This window comes from Micromys minutus, assembly GCF_963924665.1.
Source record: "Micromys minutus genome assembly, chromosome: 1".
Lineage (NCBI taxonomy): Eukaryota > Metazoa > Chordata > Mammalia > Rodentia > Muridae > Micromys > Micromys minutus.
In genome coordinates, this window is record NC_137969.1 from 33,495,613 (window position 1) to 33,516,276 (window position 20,664).

A 20,664-nucleotide genomic window follows, 5' to 3' on the forward strand; every position below is an offset into this window, starting at 1 on the left:
AATGTTGGTTCTTTGTGGGGTTTGATGGGACTTTCACGATTTCAGATGGGACCTTTGTCATTAGATCTATTACTAAATCACTGACTCACCCTGCAGCTCTTGAGACACACTTGACTCCATAATCGTTTGAGAAATTTCTAAGAGCAAATCAATTTATTCACAATGATCAATATCCTTTACCTGCTGGCCTACCTATTTTTTATTTTATTTTTTTTTCTGTGATAAAAAGCTCTGACAAAAGCAACTTAAGGGAGAAAGGGCTTATTTGAGTCACAATTTCAGATTACAATCTGTTGTAACCCCGGACCTCAGAACATCTCATGCCATGTTAGAGGCATCAGTCTGACCTTAAAACCCAGCATGTAGGCCCCTAATACCTACCAAAATGTGAACCAAGACCTAGTCTATCAATTGGACTACAGTCCAATTCAGACATGGTTGCTGCTGTTTCTCTATTTAGTTAAGAACTTGCTGTGTGCATAGAAAAAAAAAAACTTTTCTCTTGCCAATCTTACCACCTCATCATGTAACAAGAGATGTACTTACACTGTAGTGTTTAAGTTATGTGATATCAGTACAATAGTTACTTGATTTTTAGAGTCTATATGGCACATACACTTGCTTTTTCCATCCTTTTCACTTTATCATGCAACATGAGATGTGGTTGCATTATAATATTTAAGTTATTGAATATTAAAAAAGTAAACCATGCCACAGTGAACTCTCTCTGGCAAAGAGACTAATATGTTTATGATTGTACGCATAATCATCCAGCCACATTAGATAGAACCTTGCCTTTAGTTGAAAACAATATCTGAATTAAGATATGTTGACATGCTGTGGCTGATTTTTGTGTGTCCAACCTCATTAGACACTTGATCAGATATTATTCTGAGAGCATGTGAGGGACGATTAGATGAGATTAACATTTCAGTAGGTTGGCTGAGTGCTGTAGATGAACATTCAGAGGTGTGTATGTCTTAACCCATCAATCAAAAAATAACTAGGAAGAAAAGTTGTTTTCTGTCTAAAAGAATTCCTCTTGTCTGATGATCTTAAATCTAAGACATAAACCTTTTTTACTAATATCAGATGTGGATAGAAATATCAGTTCTGGAATTTTCCATCTTACTTTTCCTCTCCTCTTCCACCTGTTCCTCCAGCTCCTTCTCCTTCCTTTGTTTCTCCTCTTTCTTTGCTCCTCCTTCCACTCCTCCCCTTCCTCCCCTGCTCCTCCAGCTTCTTCTCCTCTCCCTGCTTCTCCTCTCTCTGCTCCTCCTTCCACTCCTCCCCTTCCTCCTCTGCTCCTCCAGCTTCTTCTCCTCTCCCTGCTTCTCCTCTCTCTGCTCCTCCTTCCACTCCTCCCCTTCCTCCTCTGCTCCTCCAGCTTCTTCTCCTCTCCCTGCTTCTCCTCTCTCTGCTCCTACTTCCATTCCTCCCCTGCTCCTCCCTATGCACCTCATCCTCTTGCTCATCCTCCTGCATTTTCCTTTGCTTCTCCTCCTCCTTTTTGTTATTATTATTTTTTATTTATTTGTGTTCTTTTTTTTTCTTTTGCTTTTTGAGACCAGGACCTATTCTATTCAGAATGTTCTGGAACTCACAAACATTTTTCTCCTTTCATTTTCTCAAATTCTGGGATTACAGGTGTGATTTGAGCTTGTTGGCCCTGGATGAGAACTACACTATTGGCTCTCCTATGTCTCTCACCTGCTGGCTCATCTGAAATCTGAGGCTTCACCCCCCCACCTCACAACTGTATGAGCCAATTCTGCCAACACTTATTTGGTGTTTCTCTGTGAAGCCTAACAGTACCTTTCATGAAATCTAGTACATAGCTCTGGTATAATGCTGGTGCAGGAGCTTAGAATCTGGTTGCTGTAAAATCTCATAGGTTGGGGTTATCCTTATATTAAAACAAACAAACAAACAAACAAACAAACAAGCCACAAACAAACTTGGCAGCCATCTGTGGTGTACAGAAATCTAAGTGTCTCTGCCAATTATGTAATAGATAATAATACAAAATTAATAATTTTTAGATGATAGAATAATTCCTTTGCCGACACCTCTGCCATTGTTTCCTATTGCAAAAGCTACTATAGAACAGCCAGAGCTTGTGAAAACTGCTTTATGAAATGGAGGCTATGGTATTGTATTGCCTGATGTGCTGGCCACAACTAGGGGCCACAGGAAGTGAGGAGGGCCTGGCTTCTGTGACAGTGGAGCAATCAATTGCTCTCAGCTACAGAAGCACAAGTAGGTCAGCAAAGCCATAAGAGCATCAAGTTCACGAACCCATACACAAAGTTGAGCACTGTGGCACAAACTTGTAATCCCAGCACTGAGGAGGTAGTGACAGGTGAATCCCCAAAGCTTATTAGTTGGTCCCCCTAGCATAATGCTAAGGAAAGGCCCTGTCTGAAGAATAAGGGCATGACATTCCTGAGAAATGACACACACACACACACACACACACACACACACACACACACACACACAGAGAGAGAGAGAGAAAGAGCCTGCAGGACTCATATGGGGCTCAGGAGTAGCCTCAGGCTTGCTGGGCTTGAACTTGCCTCCTGTGAATAGCTTGCTTTGTGCTTGAGCTCTGAACATTTCATCCTAGCCCTTCCACTAGAGAGGAGTTAAGGGCAGCGAATGCAGTCAGGTACGGTAGCAAAATGAGCTCCAGCCAGCCCCACAACCTTTTTCTTTCCCAAGTGTCTGCTGTGGGACTACCAAAATATAAATATCTTAGTAAATTAAAGTGATACTGAACAATTTAGGAAAGAGGAGAAAAACAGTTTAACAACTTACATGTGGCACGTCAGTGTAAAAACGTGGCCCTTGTCTCTCCTACACGTGCCTTTGTGTGGGGTCTGAGAAATAATGGGCATGTTCCTTCTTTATGTCTAGGGGAGGGCAGCCTCTTAGAGCCCAACCCTCCCTAACACCACATAAGTAGTGAAAAGCTAGAATCTCTCAGCACAGGCAGAGCACCGGGGGACATTTGATGCCTGCCTTATTCAAGTCACCAATAACCTGTCTTGCATCATCCACTTTTGTTAGAATTGGCTAACAGGCCACATGCTGAAGGCCAGGATATAAGCAGTGACCCTGCAAGCTGACTTCCTGAACTGAGGCAGGGAGCAGCCGACATGGGACATGCTGGGCGCCAGTTCCAAGCCCTGCTCTGGAAGAACTGGCTTTGCAGACTCCGACACCCAGTAAGTGTCCTGTATTTCCAGAGGGCTTGGGGAGGGAGGGTCGGAGTAGGGATTGGGGTCTGATCTGTATTACCCTGATTCTTGGAAGGTGAAAAATCCATAGGGGACCCAGACTGCAGGGTAATTTCCCATCAGAATCCACCCTATCGGCCAATGTTGCTGAACTCTAATGGAGATTCTGTTGCTGAGTACAATCTTATTAGAGAAGGGCTAATTTAGAAATAATGTGATATGCAGAGCCAGAAGAATGGGCATTTGAGGAATTTGTTATAAAAAACACCTACCCTGCAAACCTTCTGGCTTAAGGAATCAGGCATCAGAAATGCTTAATGCACAAGCACACATAATCATAACGTTGTGGATGCTAACTCTGATGATTAAGCACTAAGAACATAAATGGGCTTCATACCACACACCCCTCTGTGCTAGTATGTGATGTCCCATCCTAGTGGTAATTCATAGCTCTCCCCCACCTCTCCAGAATTGTATTTGGTTTACAGCAGGTAGAATTTTCTGAACAGATTGGAAGTATACAAACCAAACTTGTGCTACTATCTCAATTTTTAAAATCTTCTAAATGTGGACAAGCAATCCTTTACTCCTGATGCTCCTGAGGAAGGAAGGCTCAGCAGTAGAGATGGCCCCTTAGGCAGTACGTCTGCCTGTCAAGACAACTGAATTTCATTTGGCTGACTTCCTTAGCAGAGCATCTTTCCACTCTTCTCATGATAAAGCAACATTTTAAAGGAGCAGTCCTCTGGCCTGAGTCTTGGGAATCAGAAGAACATAGTTGGGAATTTGACTGTACAGAGGTTTTAATATCAGAGATGAGCAAGTGAGTCACAGGCTTCTCATGAACAGTGAATGTGTTCTCTGTAATAGGTTTTTTTTCCTCTTATGATCAGTGGGCTTCATTAACATGTAAGTTTTGGGATATATACCTATCATCCCACAAAGCAGTGTTGCAGAGGAGGTTGGCCTCCCGTGAACACATTGTTCTTTTCCTTTTTGAGTATGTGAATTCTTTAACTTCAATAGCCTAGTGACTGAGTGACAGACTCCCCAGCTCCTTATGGGTAGCAAGGTAATCTTTGCTGTGGGGGACAATCCTCAAGAGAAATATTCTGCTCATGCATTTATTTGGTGACTGCTTCTTTAAAATGGGGACCTCTGTACCTCATCCTTCACCACCTCCTTTTCCCCACTAGTATTTATCTTCTATATAGGTATGCTGCAAAATTACTTGTTTAGTGTTCACTGGTCTTGTGTTAGAATATACCACCAAGGAGAGTAGAATGTTTTCAAGTTGTTTACCACATATACATAGCTTCTAGAGCAGCACCTGCCATAAAAGAATCGCCCAGAAAACCTTGGCTGAGACAGGCGTGGTGCCACATACCTGGAATTCCAGCACTTTGGAAGCAGTGGCAGAAAGATGAAGTTCAAGGTGATCTTCTGCTACATAGTGAGTTCAAGGTCAGTTTGAGTTATAGGACACACTGCCTTAAAAAAAAAAGCCCATGATTATGACAGTAAAAATACATCTTTAGTTGAATTAGTAAAAGAAAGAATACTGTTTACTACATTTATACAGTCTCTACCAGGGGCCACAAGACAAGTATGAACCAGCTCTAGGGGCTATAATCAGGTCTGAGAAAATCAAACAAATTGAATATTATATGACCCCTTTCCAGGAACTACCTCCACAGATGTCTGTGTCCAAATGGGAGATGTTAACTGTACAAAGTCACCTGTTGTGTCACTGCTCTTCGCACAGCAGAGCTGAAAGGGACACAGGAATCCATGTAGAATGTATAGCTTCTTGACATTGTTTACCATTTACTTGTTGACTCAGACAATGGTCTTAGTTGGATTTCCTCTTTGTGACTTGGCCAGAATGGTTAATGTTCGCAGCAGGGCCCCTCAGATGAGTGGGAACAATTTGTATCACAGCACAGAATGAAAGACATTAGTGCTTTGGGCATCTAGGCCATGAGGTATGGGCTCTGAAAGGAGGATAGGTCAAGTAGAGCTCTAGGCTACCAGCTTGCAGGACTAGGGATGGGTCAGAGCAGAACCTCAGAGTCAATAGGGTGGCAATGTATTTGTGTCTCTTAATCAGTTGCAGAGGAGACATTGAGGGCAGGCCCCTCTGGGTGATCATCTTTAAACTGACTTAGATTTTCTAGCCTCTGTAGATTCTGATTTTTTATGTTATGGAAATGTGGCATTTGCTCAGAGGGGGCTAATCAGTCTGAGTGAAGAAACCGTTCCAAATACATGTTTATCCATTGTACTCAGCTGGTTATTTGTGTAATGAAGGAAGCTTGTCTTTTTTACATGAACTTAAAAATATGTTCATTTGGTTATTTTATGATCATAGATCCTTTATTAAAGGTTTTTAATTTTTGTTTGTTTCTTAGTTTTTTTGTTTTGTTTTTATTTTTGTTGTTGTTGTTTTGTGCTTTGTTTTTGACCTTTCTACATAGCCCTGGCTATTCTGGGGCTGAGTTGAACTTACAGTGATCCACCTGCCTCTGCATCTCAAGTGTGAGACTAAGGTGTGGCATAGGTCTTTTACCTTTAAATTATATGTATTTATCTGTGGATATGTACACAAAAATGTTGGCCTGAAGGGGGTATCAGGTCTTCCCTCCAGTTAGCATTGCAGACAGTTGTGAGCCAAAGTTTGTGGGTTGTGGGAACTAAATTTGTGTTCTCTGGAAGAGCAATATATACCTTTAGTAACAGTCATTTCTTTAGCCCCCATTGTTTCTTTAAAAAGCATTTTGTTATGGATATTTCAGAAAAACCCAAGATACTGGATAAATAACATTCATCTTCACAGATGGCTGAGATTCTACTACTCTTGAATAATGGTTTATCAGAAGTCTAATTTTACGTTGAAAGCCTCTCATTTTACTATTCTTGAGTTCTCATTTATTGCACAAGCATTAGAATAAGGAACAGTTTTAAGTCCCATGAAATTCCGTTGTGATGATTCATATGCTTGTTTCCATGGCATGTATAATGAATGTATTTGATTGTTAGTGTCCTAGACTTTCCTTTTCTCATTTAGCATTCATTAAAGCTTAACATTTTAAAAGCTGACGGATGATCTTCCTATCCAATGGCTTTATTGCATAATAGTTTATCATTGGATGCACATAATATATTTGATTAATTCCTTGATGCATAAAGATGCATCTTTTGCATGTATGGTTTGTATATGTGATTGTGTCTGTGTGGTGTGTGTGTTTGTGTGTGTGTCAGAGATTGACATCAGTATATTTGTATTGCTCCCTACCTTAGGTTTTGAGACAATGTCTCAAATCTGGACTCTTTGAGTGAGACTAGTTGGCTGTCAAGCTCCTGGGATCCTCCTCTTCCTACCTGTGTTAGAATTACACGGTGAGCCACCGTGTGGCTTTTTCCTCCCTTTATCAAGTGGATGCTGGGGATTCATACTTAAGCTTTAGTATTCGCACAGGAAGCACATTACCAACCGATTCATCTCTTCAGTCCCAGATTCACCTTTTTGAAAATGTTCTTTGATTAGTTTTCTAGAGTAAACTTCCTAGACCTGTTGATTCTGGGCATGTTGATGGAAGTGGAATGCTGTTCTTAGGAGTGTCCATGGATAGATTTGGACCAAGCTCACCAGCACTATTATATCCAGGATCTATGAGTCAGGGGTTTATGCACGAGGTTATATATTTGCATGTTATTTGTCTTAACTGTACAGCAACTAAATCTATTACTTATTACTTTAAAAATGAAATAAGTATACTGTTCATCAAGTGGGGTAGTTAATCATAATTGCCAACTTGATATGATTTAGAATCACCATGGACTCAAACATCTGGGCATATTTATGAAAAGTAGTCTAGATTAAGATAACTAAAGTGGAAAGACTCATCCTAAATGTTTGTGTGGCTCCATAGACTGGGGTCTTTGACTAAATAAAGAGAAAGTAAGAAACGGGTATAAGCATTCATCACTCTCCACTGTCTAACTGTGGTTGCAATGTGACCAACTGCCTCCTGTTCCTTCTCTACATTCCCTGACACTGTGGTCTCTATCTCGTCCAAACCATAAGCCAAAATAAATGCTTTGGAAAATTTCTTTTGTCAAATATTTTGTCATAGCAATGAGGGAAGTAATTAATTCAGCAAGTGTTTCTTCTTGGTAGTGTCATAATTCTTATTCTCCTCCTCCTCTTCCTCCTTCTCCTCCTTCTCCTTCTCTTCCTTCTCCCCCTCCTTCTAATATCCTCTGATCTGATGTATTTTAGAGTGACTGAGACCACCCTATTTACTGTGGATGACAACACTGTCTAACCTGACCCTTGATCTTTTTGGAAGTCACTGCTGTCAGATCTTATGCATCTTGATTCCTAATCTTAATGGTGACTTCTAACCTCTCTCCTTTTGCTCTCACTGGAGGAGATCCCCGTCATTTATCAGCTAATGAAAGCTAACCCAGCTCTTTGAGTTTGAACAGTCTTTTTGTAGATGTTGGTTAGTATCTGAGTTTGAAGTGCCGTGTGGTATACATGGAGAGCACACTGGATCGTGAAGGTTCTGTCAAACTTCAGGGGGACGAGGCTTGGGCTATAGGAAGTAAGTACTATGGGACTTTATGGCAGCTTTAAGTTCTGGAAGCTATGGAAAGTTATTACATCATTGTAGGCATGCTGCAATCCAGGGGATTATGAGACCCTGGTCTATTATTCTCCTTTGCTTCCTGGCTTATAATTATATGAGTGTTTTTTTTTTCTTCACAACATTATTTTTCCCCATGATATGTGGTGTCACCACAGTCCTGAAAGAACAGGGCCAACTGATCATAGACCAAAAACTCTATGACTGTGGGCCAAATTAACTTTTCTCTTTGTAACATGCAGTTACTTTGTTATTGTAGCAGAGAGCTGACTAATAAAGGCATTGTGGTTTTAAATACAGTTAATTCTCAACTACTGGCAGTAAAGAGAAAAACTGTATTAGCAATATCCTTTGCTCTGTACTCTTTAGTACAGAACCCTGTGACACATATTCTAGACTCCAGACCCCTCTTACACATAATTCTCAGTGTTGTTGGTTTAAAAGGCCACAGTGATGTCACAAATACTTTGGTATATAAAGACAGAGATATGGTGCCTTTCCCATGTTCCTCTTTCAGGAACAAGTTCATGAGGATGCTGGAGTGCAAGTATAGCAGCTTCTATGCTCAACACATGGTCAAGTTCAAGTCTGCTCTCATTAGAGAGATCTTAATCAGCCCAGCCCAAGCAGGTTGAATCTCAGCCTGTGTCTGTAACTCAGAATCATCTACTTTTTTAATAAGGAAGGAAACACATTTTCAGTTTTTATTCCCTTAAACCTCTGACATTTTACATGTGTGTATGGGTTTTTTGTCATATATATGTATATTTATGTATATATATATGTATAATATATGTATATATATGACACACACACACACATATATATGTATATATATATATATATATATTAAAGAGAACCTCACATTTATTTGAGATTTTTACCCACCCCTGAGTTCTGTGATACTTGAACTTGACATGGTATAAATCATAACTTTTTTGAAAAAAAAATCTTGCTGGCCTCAATTTCTGCATTTTTTCCCCTGAAACCAAAAACATTCAGAGACACAAAGCCCAGAAGTGGAGCAGCTCATCTTTCTTTTAGACATTATCTTAGAGGCTTATTCTGTTCTTGTTTCTATTTTTGGATAGTTAGAAGTTATAGTCCAATAGTTTCCTGCCAAACCCATTTGACTTAAGGTTCTGCTAGCAGAAAATGGGGACGGGGGTGGGGGGAGGAATCATTGGTCAAGTGTCTAAACTCTTAATTGGGTTGATTAAAAAAAAAAAAGTCTTGATCTTGAAAGACTACCCCTGAAAAGATGCTATCGTTGTATATATTTTAAAATCTTAAAATACCTCATTATTGGAAAGTACTTCCAAAGTTCAAATGTTCAAACATAATATTAGCAGACACTTGGGTATGCCTCAAGTGAACTGACTGACCTATAAGTGGTTTAAATGAATAACAGCATCTAAGGGTCACTGCTGCTATATTAGTGCTTCAGCAGTGTTCTCTGGATTAGGAGTCTTGCTGCACCTTGATGCCTGGTAAGATATTTCTGAAAGAGGTTTCCAGAAGTGAGCACCTCATCTCACTTCAGGGCAGTTAGGCTAAATCTGTGCTGTTGGACCCATGTGGCCCAATGACCGGGGTGTCCACTCCCACAGAGACACAGAGGCAGAGAACGATGCAATAAGCAAGAGGTTTTATTCTTTTGGTCCAGTGCACTGGGGTTGTTCTCCAAATGGGACAGAGATGACCTCAAGGTTTCAAAAGTACACAATTTTTATACAGTTCTGAGGACAGATTTCAGCAACAGCATGTGGTGGTGGCATCTCATTGGTGGGTTACAGTGATCCTTAGATTCATTGATGTGGGGGTTTAGGCTAATAATGATGCATATTTGGGACTTTTCTTTTCTTTTCTTTTTTTCTTAAGTATTTCACCAAGGAGGCATAGAGATAAAGGAACTCAAATCCCTTACACTCTAAAATAAAATTAGTAACTTTTATTATTTATCACTATAAAATACTGATCTATAATCTCTATATTACATAATCTACATGTTAGGATTTCCAAAAGTCAATCTCAGAAGCAAATATCAAGGATGCTCTTACACTTATTACAATGGAAATTTTTGGTTACCTCATTGGTTACCTCCTTGTATTTGACACCGGGACTTTTCTATGAGACCTTGTGTTTGTCAGCCAGTTCATTCTGTCCTTGTTTTGTTTCTCAGAACTGGGTGTTTTGGGAAAGTCTGAGTGGGGCAACTTAACCTGGCTAAGAGCCTCACAACATTCTTGGGTGTTTTGGAAAGTCCCAGGGAGGGGGGCAACTGCAACTTGTCCCTAGGTGGACTGGTCAAGAGCCTCACAGTGATTGCCCACAGGGTATGTATGAGTCTGCTTGGGGTGCTATAACAAAATACTGCATACAAACTGGTGTGAAGAGGAATGTGTTGCTTCACAGTGAGAAGCTGAAGGCCCAAGGTTGAGGATGCAGGCTAGTGTCTCTGAGGAGTAATGTACACATGCTTTTTCCAAGCCCCTCTTTCCATCTCTGTATATTCAGAGTTCTCAATCATAAGGAAAAGGCATACCACATGGACCAGACTCATTCTATTCCAGTACAACTTTGTTCTAACAAACTATGTCCAATGATCTCATTTCCAAGTGAAATTACTGTGGAGTGCTGGAGGTTAAGGACTTCATCCTAGGAGCAGCAGGGGACAAATGTAGCCCCAATGGTAGACTGGCAGTGGCTGGGCTTACATCTTTATTAGTACAACTCCTGCCTCAGGAGATAAAGCCTTTCCAGAGGGTGGTTTAGGACACTGAAATACCACAACTTAATCCCCAGGAACTACCATTCCACATGGAGAAAGGTTCTCCTTAGTTCATTTGAGTCAAAGAAAAGATGCTTGATGTTTATAACTCCACTTCTCTCCAGGAATGAAGGCATACCTGCTGCATAGTGAGTTCAAGGACAGCTTGTGCTGGATGAGGGGAACCTGTCTCAAAATTCAAATAAAAACGTAGAACATTGCTTCTTTAAGAATCTGCTTAAATCTCCAGTCATTAAAAAAATAAACCACAACACCCTTCCTCTCCCAGATTTCAGGTTTTCCAATGAATGCGATGGCAGAGAGGTCCCCGGGTTCTAATTGTTGTTAACTTCTGAATGACAGTATTGTAAGATTTAAAGGTAAACAACCATGACCTAGTTGTCTGACTTGTAGCAAGCATCTGTGTTGTATTTGAATGGACAGGGTGGGCAAACGTTGCAGAATTTCCTGGTCACTGTTAAGCCCTGAAGACTCACAAAGTCCTAGGTATCCATTGACTCTGTTCAGCTCTCAGAGTCCTCTTATGGAAGGACCTGGGCTGTGTGACTTGTAAGTGACCAGTGATCTGACCTTGCTCAGATCTTTCTGATGGTTTCTCTAGCACTGTCCAGGGGTTGGTGTAGATGTTGATTAGATGATTTTGCTTAGGCCATGATAACTGTTATGTCAGTGGTCAGTTCTCCTCTCTTGAACATACTTGTTGCCAGAGTCCACATATGAGCACAGATATCCTCCAGGCTCACCCCATTCTCATGGCCCAGCCATAAGTTCTAAATGGCTACCCACTGACAGCTCTCATGTCTTTCTGCTTTGTCTCCCAGTGACCAGCCATTCTAGAAGAGCTCTGGGTGTAGACACTGCTGAACAAGAGCTAGGTGAGAGATGAGGGGTCCCCAGAGCAGTGTGTTTGACTTTACATTATTCTCATGGTTCCAAGCTCAACAAGACGTTGTTCATTTTCCATAATTAAGCTCCATACACAGCCAGTTACATTCCTATCTGAATGCCTTGGGATAGTTTGAATCTCTGACTAAGTTTCTTTTTTTTTTCTTAAACACATTTGGGGCAATGATCTGGTGCTCCTCTAATAGACAAGAAGAATAAAAAGAACTTGCTGGCTTCTGCTGTGGCCTTAGGTTGCCTTTCCTGCTATACACACACCTGTTCTTGATCTTGGGGAGGAAACTGCTGGGTCATGCTAAAGGTTACTGCCGGTCATCTGGGTATGTCTCAATGACCTGGGAAAAGCAGCACAGAAATCTAATTACTAAGAAGCAAACATGCTTTGTGGATTTAGAGCTCTGAGCTGTATGCATTGAGCTTGCTTGTTTTTCTCCTATTCATAATCAAGGGACCACAGAGGCCCTTTCAATTCTGATTGATCTTAATTTCCTGGTAATCTGGCTTTGTTTTCCTTCCATCTGCTTTCTCAAAGCACTGGTAAATATACAAACTAGTGGGCCATAAAGAAAAATGTCTTTGAAAGACAGCAAGGGACTCCTGTAGGAAAAGAGGGCTCAGGCAGTTAAGTTTCCTTGTAGGCGTCCTTTGGGTCCTGTCTTTTACCGGTGGGTAAGAACATGCAGCCTTCTAAAATAATGCAAAATGGCTGCTTTGCAAATACTAGACATTTGAATTTATTACTTCCCTATTTGATTGTCTGCCAGGGGGGGGGGGAATGAAACAAATACCCCACCTCTTTATGACATTCTTTTCATATTAAAATTTTTTATTAGATATTTTTATTTACATTTCAAATGTTATCCCCTTTCCCGGTTTCCCCTCCATACCCCCTATTACAACTCCCCTCCCCCTGCTTCTATGAGGGTGTTCACCTACCCACCCATCCCACCCTGACATTTCCCTACACTTGGGCATCTAGCCTTGGCAGGACCAAGGGCTTCTCCTCCCACTGATGCTCAACAAGGCCATCCTCTGCTACATGTGCACATGAAGCCATGGGTCCATCCATGGGTACTTTTTAGATGGTGGTTTAGTCCCTGGGAGCTCTGGCTTGTTGGTATTGTTGATCCTATGGGGTTGCAAATCCCTTCAGCTCCTTTAATTCTTTCTCTAACTCCTCCATTGAGGATCCTGTTCTCAGTTTGATGGTTGGCTTCAAGCATCCACCTCTGCCTTTGTCATGCTCTTGCAGAGCATCTCAGGAGACAGCTATACCAGGCTCCTGTCAGCATGTACTTCTTAGCATCAGCAATGTTGTCTGGGTTTGGTGACTCTATATGAGCTGGATCTCCAGGTGAGGCAGTTTCTGGATGGCCTTTGCTTCAGTCTCTGCTCAAACCGTTGACACTGAGTTTCCTCCTGAGAATATTTTTGTTCCGCCTTCTAAGAAGGACTAAAGCATCTACACTTTGGTTTTCCTCCTTTTTGAGCTTCATGTGGTCTGTGAATTGTGTCTTGGGTATTCTGAGCTTTTGGGATAATGTCCACTTATCAGTGAGTGCATACCATGGGTATATTTTTGTGATTGGGTAACCTCACCCAGGATGATATTTTCTAGTTCCATTTGTTTGCCTAAGAATTTCATGAAGTCATTGTTTTTAATAGCTGAGTAGTACTCCATTGTGTAAATTTACCACATTTTTTGTATACGTACCTCTGTTGAAGGAAATTTGGGTTCTTTCCAGCTTCTGGCTTTTATAAATAAGGCTGCTATGAACATGGTGGAGTATGTGTCCTTGTTATATGTTGGAGAATCTTTTGGGTATATGCCCAAGAGTGGTATAGCTGGGTCTTTAGGAAGCACTATGTCCAGTTTTCTGAGGAACCACCAGACTGATTTCCAGAGTGGTTGTACCAGCTTGTAATCCCACTAATAGTGGAGGAGTGATCCTCTTTCTCCACATCCTCACCAGCATCTATTGTTACCTGAAAATTTTTTTTTTCTGAGCCATTCTGACTGATATGAGGTGAAATCTCAGGGTTGTTTTGATTTGTATTTCCCTGATGATTAAGGATGTTGAACATTTTTTTTTAGGTGATTCTCAGCCATTTGATATTCCTCAGTTGAGAATTCTTTGTTGAGCTCTGTTCTCCATTTTTGAAATAAGGTTATTTGATTCTCCTGAGTCTAACTTCTTGAGTTCTTTGTATATAATGGATATAAGCCTTCTATCAGATGTAGGATTAATAAAGATCTTTTTTCATATCTGTTGGTTGCCATTTTGTCCTAATGACAGTGTCCTTTGCCTTACAGAGACTTTGCAATTTTATGAGGTCCCATTTGTAGATTCTTGATCTTAGAGCATAAAGCATTGGTGTTCTGTTCAGGAAATTTTCTGCAGTGCCTATATATTTGAGGCTCTTCCCTACTTTCTCTTATTTTAGTTTGAATGTATCTGGTTTTATATGGAGGGTTTTGATCCACTTGGACTTGAGCTTTGTACAGGGTGATAAGAATGGATCGATTTATATTCTTCTACTTCCTGTCTGCCAGTTGAACCAGCACCATTTGTTGAAAATGTTGTTTTTCCCACTGGATTGTTTTAGCTCCTTTGTCAAAGATCAAGTGACCATAGGTGTGTGTGTTCATTTCTTGGTCTTCAATTCTATTCCACTGATCTACCTTCCTGCCTCTGTACCAATACCATACAGTTTTTTATCACCATTGCTCTGTAATACAGCTTGAGGTCAGAGATGGTGATTCCCCAAAAAATTTCTTTTATTGTTGAGAATAGTTTTCACTATTCTGGGGTTTTTTGTTATTCCAAATGAATTTGCAAATTGTTCTTTCTAACTCTATGAAAAATTGAGTTGGAATTTTGATGGGGTTTACACTGAATCTGTAGGTTGCTTTCAGGAAGATGGCCATTTTTACTATACTAATCCTGCAAATCCATGAGCATGAGAGATCTTTACATCTTCTGAGGTCTTCTTCAGTTTATTTCTTCAGAAACTTGAAGTTCTTGTCATTCAGATCTTTCACTTACTCGGTTAGAATTACACCAAGGTATTTTATATTCTTTGTGACTATTGTGAAGTGTGCCGTTTCCCTAATTTTGTTCTCAGCTTGTTTATCCTTTGAGTAGAGGAAGGTTACTGGTTTCTTTGGGCTAATTTTATATCCAGCCACTTTGCTGAATTTTGTTATCAGGTTCAGGAGTTCTTTGGTGGAATTTTTGGGGTTACTTAAGTATACTATCATGCCATCTGCAAATAATGATATTTTGACCCTTTCCTTTTCAATTTATATCCCTTTGACATTCTTATTGAAGTTGTTACCAACACCTTGGGAATAAAATGCAAAGATCACCCAGAGGCTAGGTCTGTTTTATGTAGGATGGCAGCTTCTGTAGAACAGAACAAAGGACACTTGAATGTGTGGGATTTTCTTGCTATAACTGTAGATTTTTGTCATGGATTTGCCCATTTTTGTTGTTGAATTGAGACGTGATCTCAGCATGTATCCCAGGATGGCCATCATCATGATTCTCCAGCCTCAACTCTTCTGATGCTTCCTGGCTAGGTCTAGAGTTTATTTGGGTCTGGCTACCACTTTTCTATACCAGGCACCTAGGCTCGTCTCAGGGTATGTAGCAATAGTGTCTGGTCTGAATGACTTGCTAGTGTGTATTTTCCCTTAGGCTAGGGTCTGGAGCTCTGGGGAGAGCTCTACTTGTATGTTGTGGTGCTCATGTGTCAGGAGAGTTAGCACTCCGTAGAGATGAGAGGGAAGAGGTGGAAGGCAGTGAGCATAGTCTTTGAGTTAGGGATTTATGGCTGAGTGTGGCTTAAAGGAGCTGTTGCAAAAGGCCTGAGGTAGAAACCATGTCATGAGCAGGAAGGTAGATACATGTAGTCAGTACAACAAAAATTATATTTTCTTATGCTGAGGGTCATCACACCATGTTCACACTCTAAATTTCTGACTGTGGTCTTAAGCCTGCCCCCCAAGACTGCTCACTTGTGCAACATATCTTAGTTGAAGGTCAGGTCCAGTCTTTAACAGAAGTCTCTGATTTGAGGATCAGGATCCTGGGAGAGACTCACCAGCCACAGGATAGATCAAGGTGGCATCTCTTCAGATGTGCAGAACAGAACATTGCTGTTGGTCTCCGTCCAGCGGGCATCGCAGGGTTCTAGGACTCTGTCTGATTTTCTTGAGTGGACAATGTCACTGGGTTCTGGCTATCATGTGCAGCCTTGGATATAGTAGGGTTCTTGACTAAGTTATATATCTAAAAGACTAAAAAAAACTATGCTCATTACAATGAGATAGTAACTGGTGCTCTCTTTGACTGAAAGCACTTCTCCCTGCTTTGGCAACTGTTACCTGTCCTGTCACACTACCTAATGCCATATGGTATCTATGTGTTCTCTCTCCAAGCTCCCCATGAAATTCAGCCCTGGATCCTCACAGCTCTCCTTCCATTTCACAGACTTAGGAAACTGAGGCCAGGAAGGAGAGGCCCATTGTTAGCACAGACTAGGGGAAGTAGCAGCGCCTGTACTGAGAGACCTGGGTCTGTCTGAAGCCCAACTCAGGCAGTCCCTTCCTGCCTCTTTTAGTGAACAGCAGATTGGACCCTGATGGGGTTTATCTGATGAAGACTCAAGTGAGTTAGGTAGGACAGGATGCTCCCAAGCAGTCAGAGCTAGGAGACTCTTATACATACCAGAGTTGAAGTTGGTCTCCACACAGTGAGGCGTTGGGAGTTACTGGTAGCATCACCAGAGCACATCTTTGCCCGTGATCTCTACCACAGCCTTGAACTTTATGTCCACAACACACGTTGGCATGCACCATCAAAACTTATAAAAAAGTTCTGTTGTGAGAAGGCATTCTTGTTTCCAGGAGTATCTGGATATTTTTGCATGTTATATATACACACACACACATGTAAGTCTATGGTTTCAGGTTCTACCTCTGTTCTAGAGGTGTATGAAAGCTGCTGGTATGTCCAGCTCAAACAGGACAGGGCCAAGTCCAGAATGGGAGAGGGCCGTAGTCCTCCTCTTCCCTCTGGAGCGTTAGATGCCAACTGCTTGCCAGGCCAGAGTGGGGAAGCAGAGTCCAGAACAAATGCTGTGGTTCCACATCTCCCATTTTCTCCCTCTCAGGGTGTCCAGATACCATTGAGCACGGGTCTGAAGGGATTAAGCAGAGAGTCCAGAGTAGGAAGCACCCCAGTCTGGGTGTGAGCAAGCTTATGTTGGGGGGGAAGCCTTCTCTGAGAATCTTAGCATTACAGCTCTGTTAGGCAAAGGTCTTCTCTGATGATCTTTAATAAAGCAGCTCTTGGAGATGACCTTATCTTGTTCATATTTCCTTATTTGAAGTGGGTTTGAATGCATGGGATTTACTGGGGTGAACCAAGGGTTATATAGTTTTGGGGGAAGGGGTGAAAATATTCAGGGTGGCCTAAAGCCTCATCTGCATGGGGAAGACTTTCAGGTGCGGTGCCACCTGTGCTACCTGGTTGGAGGTCTCTGGTTTACCAGCTCTGAGGTAGGAGCAGAAATGGGGAGGAAGCTAGTTTCACTCCTGCAGTCTCAAGTTTTGAGATTTCTAGGGTTTGAACATGCTCTGCTTCACTAGTTCTGGGCTAGTTCCTCTTGTGACACAGTCCATGTTTTTCAAAGAAATATATCTATGATTTTGTATATGTAAAATATATGTCCATGTATGTCATATACATTTTAAGGTTATTTACTTTTAGTATTTTAATTTCATGTATGTATGTGTATTTACATGTTCATGTGAGTGCGATGCCCCCAGACACCAGAAGAGGGCATCAGATTCCCAAAAAGGTGATTGTAAACCACCTGACACTGGTGCTAGGAACCAAACTCGGGTCCTCTCTAAAAGCAGTAAGTGCTCTTAGCCACTGAGCCATCTCTATTCCTTTGATATATACCATGTCAACCATTACCTAGTTACTAGGCATGCTTTCAGTAACCTTACTGAATAAAAACATAGAAAAACCAGAAAGGAACTTGCGTCATCTTTCTGTTCTGAGTTGTGCTGCCTGGTGACATACTTCTTTCTAGCAGGAATGCACAGGTCACACAATGCCAGTCAACATGTCCAGTGTTGTATTCTTGTTGTCCTGTGTGGTTCTGGCTACAGTGGTATAAAATGGTTTACTTAGTTTTCCATTTTGAGAGGTTTGTACAAAGATGAATTTTGCTTCACATCTACTTTCATTTACATGCAAGGTCTGCCAGTATGTTTTCCAGCCTGGCAGTTACATGTATCTATTTCTCTCTCTCTCTCTCTCTCTCTCTCTCTCTCTCTCTCTCTCTCTCTCTCTCTCTCTCTCTCTCTCTCTCTCTCTCTCTCTCTCTCTCTCTCTCTCTCTCTCTCTCTCTCTCTCTCATCTGTTCTTAAGATTTCCTCTCATAATTTGTTATATCAGATTTTGGGTATCATATACCATCTTTTCTCCAGACTCATTTTCCTATCTTTGACAGGACTCAGCTATGTCAGAAAAGGTGTGATCTACATGCTCATGCACCTCAACTCTGGCTGCATTAATGGAGGATTTAAAAATGCTTCACTGAAAATGATGTGTCTTATTGATTTGGTAATGACCCGTGTTCAGTTCATTACTTCTCTCTCTCTCTCTCTCTCTCTCTCTCTCTCTCTCTCTCTCTCTCTCTATTTATGAAACTAGAACAATACTGAAATACTTATTCTAGCACTTGTTGCCTTGTTTTATAATGAGTGTGAGTACTTGGTCACAGTTTACACAGTGATTTGGAGGTAGATGCTTTCCTTTTTTCTAGAACATTCTTACCAGCAAGCCTCTCCATGCAAGGTACAAATTATTGCATTTATTTTGTCCTTTTTACGTGCATGAGGGACTTGTTAACTCTAATGCTGGAGTCTGTAGCTCAATGTTTGACAGAGTAAATGTTCAATGAATGAATGTCAAAAAATAATGATTATTATTCAATAGAATGTTTTTTTTTTTTAATGAAAGGAGAAAGTCTTCATTCATCAATTTCACTTTTCCCAGTGCTCAACTATCATCAAGGTTTGCAAAGACCTTTTTTTTTAAGGAAGCAGAGTGGGATTTCTGAGCTTTTGGGATGACTGCTGTACCTGTAGTTGAAGGTGGCATTTGGTACTGACTTTATCTTCGCTTATCTGAACTGTGTGAGAGATAGATTGGCTTTTCTAAAGGAACTGTAGCAAAGGCTGCCAAATACTTCTGGAAAAGCCTCTACTTCTAAGATGTCACTGGAAGGCCCTAAACAACCCCAGACAGACACACTAGAACTTCACCTGTACTGCACACATCTTTGTTTTCAAAGGCCAGGGTAACAAAGGAATTATGTGCATTGATTCAGCCTCTTTGACATTCTAAACTTAAGATGGTTCCTCTTTCTTCAGCCAGTGAGATCTTGGGACAAGCTTCTTCCCCAAAGGGGTCTTTTCTTTTTTTAATTCATTGGCAATGTTATTTTTATCCTTTATGTTTTCCACTGTAACACAAATCACATGTGGCCAGAGCCACTTGGAGGATTTAAAAATGGTTTTGGGCTCAGTCTGAAATGGATGGTTTGTGCCACTGAGGTGGGATTGACTTGTTTACTCTACAGACCTAAGCTTTGCTCAGGGTTCTTCAGGAGTCAGTTCAAGGACACCAGGTAAAATAGTTAAGTCATGGTTTTCAAGGGGTAGCTAGTACAGTGGAGCCCATCCCATTGGACATCTTGAGTATATGTGCTGCTTGGAAATTCCCCAGAATCATGGGGGGAGGTCAAGCGTGGGCTTAGTTGTCTTCATCTCCAAGTGCCCTGAAGAACATGACTCCTTTCATTTAGCAAGCATAGCTGTAATGTGGAGTGTGCAGGATACGTAGGAGCCCAGACACATTTCAGATTTCTGATACTTTCCAGATTTTGGAAGATTTTCACATACATATAATGAGATCCTCGGGGAAAGAACTAAACACAAAATTTATTTGTATTTCATGGACATTTTTACACACAGCCTGAAGGGAATTTTATACTATAATAATTTTATACACAGAATAAAGTTTCATAGGATGAGTTTGATTACTGATGATGTCATTTCATGCTGTGAATTTTATGGACTTAGGGACATTTTGAATCTTCTTCATTTTCTGCATCACAGATTTTCAGTGTGTCCACTCACTTATCTATGAAGTAGGGACTTAATCTACATTATTCACTGTTTCTTCAGTGTGTACAATGGTGTCTGACATGACACATGCTTTCTACTAAACAAGCAAATAAGTCTGCCAATGTATTTTTTATTTTTAGTAGACTTTCTAAAGAACACAGATGGCATTTTAATAAGGCTTTTTTTTGTAGTTAATGAAATGTGTGTCTAAAGATACCAATATGGTACTTTTTGTTTCCGTCCACATATTCTCCCCCCCCCATTTTCTCTCATTTAGTTCCACATCCTGAATGGGAGGGACCTCCCCCATATCCATCTACCAACATAGCTCTTAGGAAGACCAGTCATATGTCACAGCTGCTGAATAGCAGGTTCTCCCACTGATCTGTCTGCCCTTCTCCTCCTTCTCTTCCTTCTTCTATAATATATCAGATTTTCAGATGTGCATGGTTCTGTTCCTGAGCTATCTAGGCACCTCAAAGGGCAGTTGCCTCTTGTTAATGAACAATACATTCTTTTGATTATTGTTACTCTGTATAAAGCTGTGACATGTTAGACACAAGTCATCCTGACCTACTGCTGTAAATGATTTTGGTTAATTTTGGTATTTATTCTACTAAATACACTTGAGAAACAGCTCACTAAGCATGCCAATAGGCAAACCTAAATAGACTTGTTGGGGTCCATTTGAGTCCCTGGCAATTCTGTTGTGTGGAGCTACAGGTTTGCACTGAACCCAGAGGTCAGTGCAGAAATGGCATCTTCATGACAATGACCTTTCTATGCATTAGCAATGTTCATTCCTTACTTATTTACATACTCTAGTGTCTTTTAATAAGATTAAATATGTAAAATTGCATATAT

General features: G+C 40.9%; 1 protein-coding gene across 1 annotated transcript in view; it reads left to right on the top strand.

Annotated features, from left to right (window-relative positions):
- Positions 1-3,161: 3,161 nt before the first annotated feature.
- ABCA13 (ATP binding cassette subfamily A member 13) overlaps positions 3,162-20,664 on the top strand; it is a gene marked incomplete at both ends in the record, with an annotated part of 453,164 nt that continues 435,661 nt past the window's right edge. The window contains one exon of the mRNA XM_080920446.1: positions 3,162-3,230. Coding sequence (XP_080776572.1) covers positions 3,162-3,230 — 69 coding nt within the window. The remainder of the gene's footprint in view (positions 3,231-20,664) is intronic.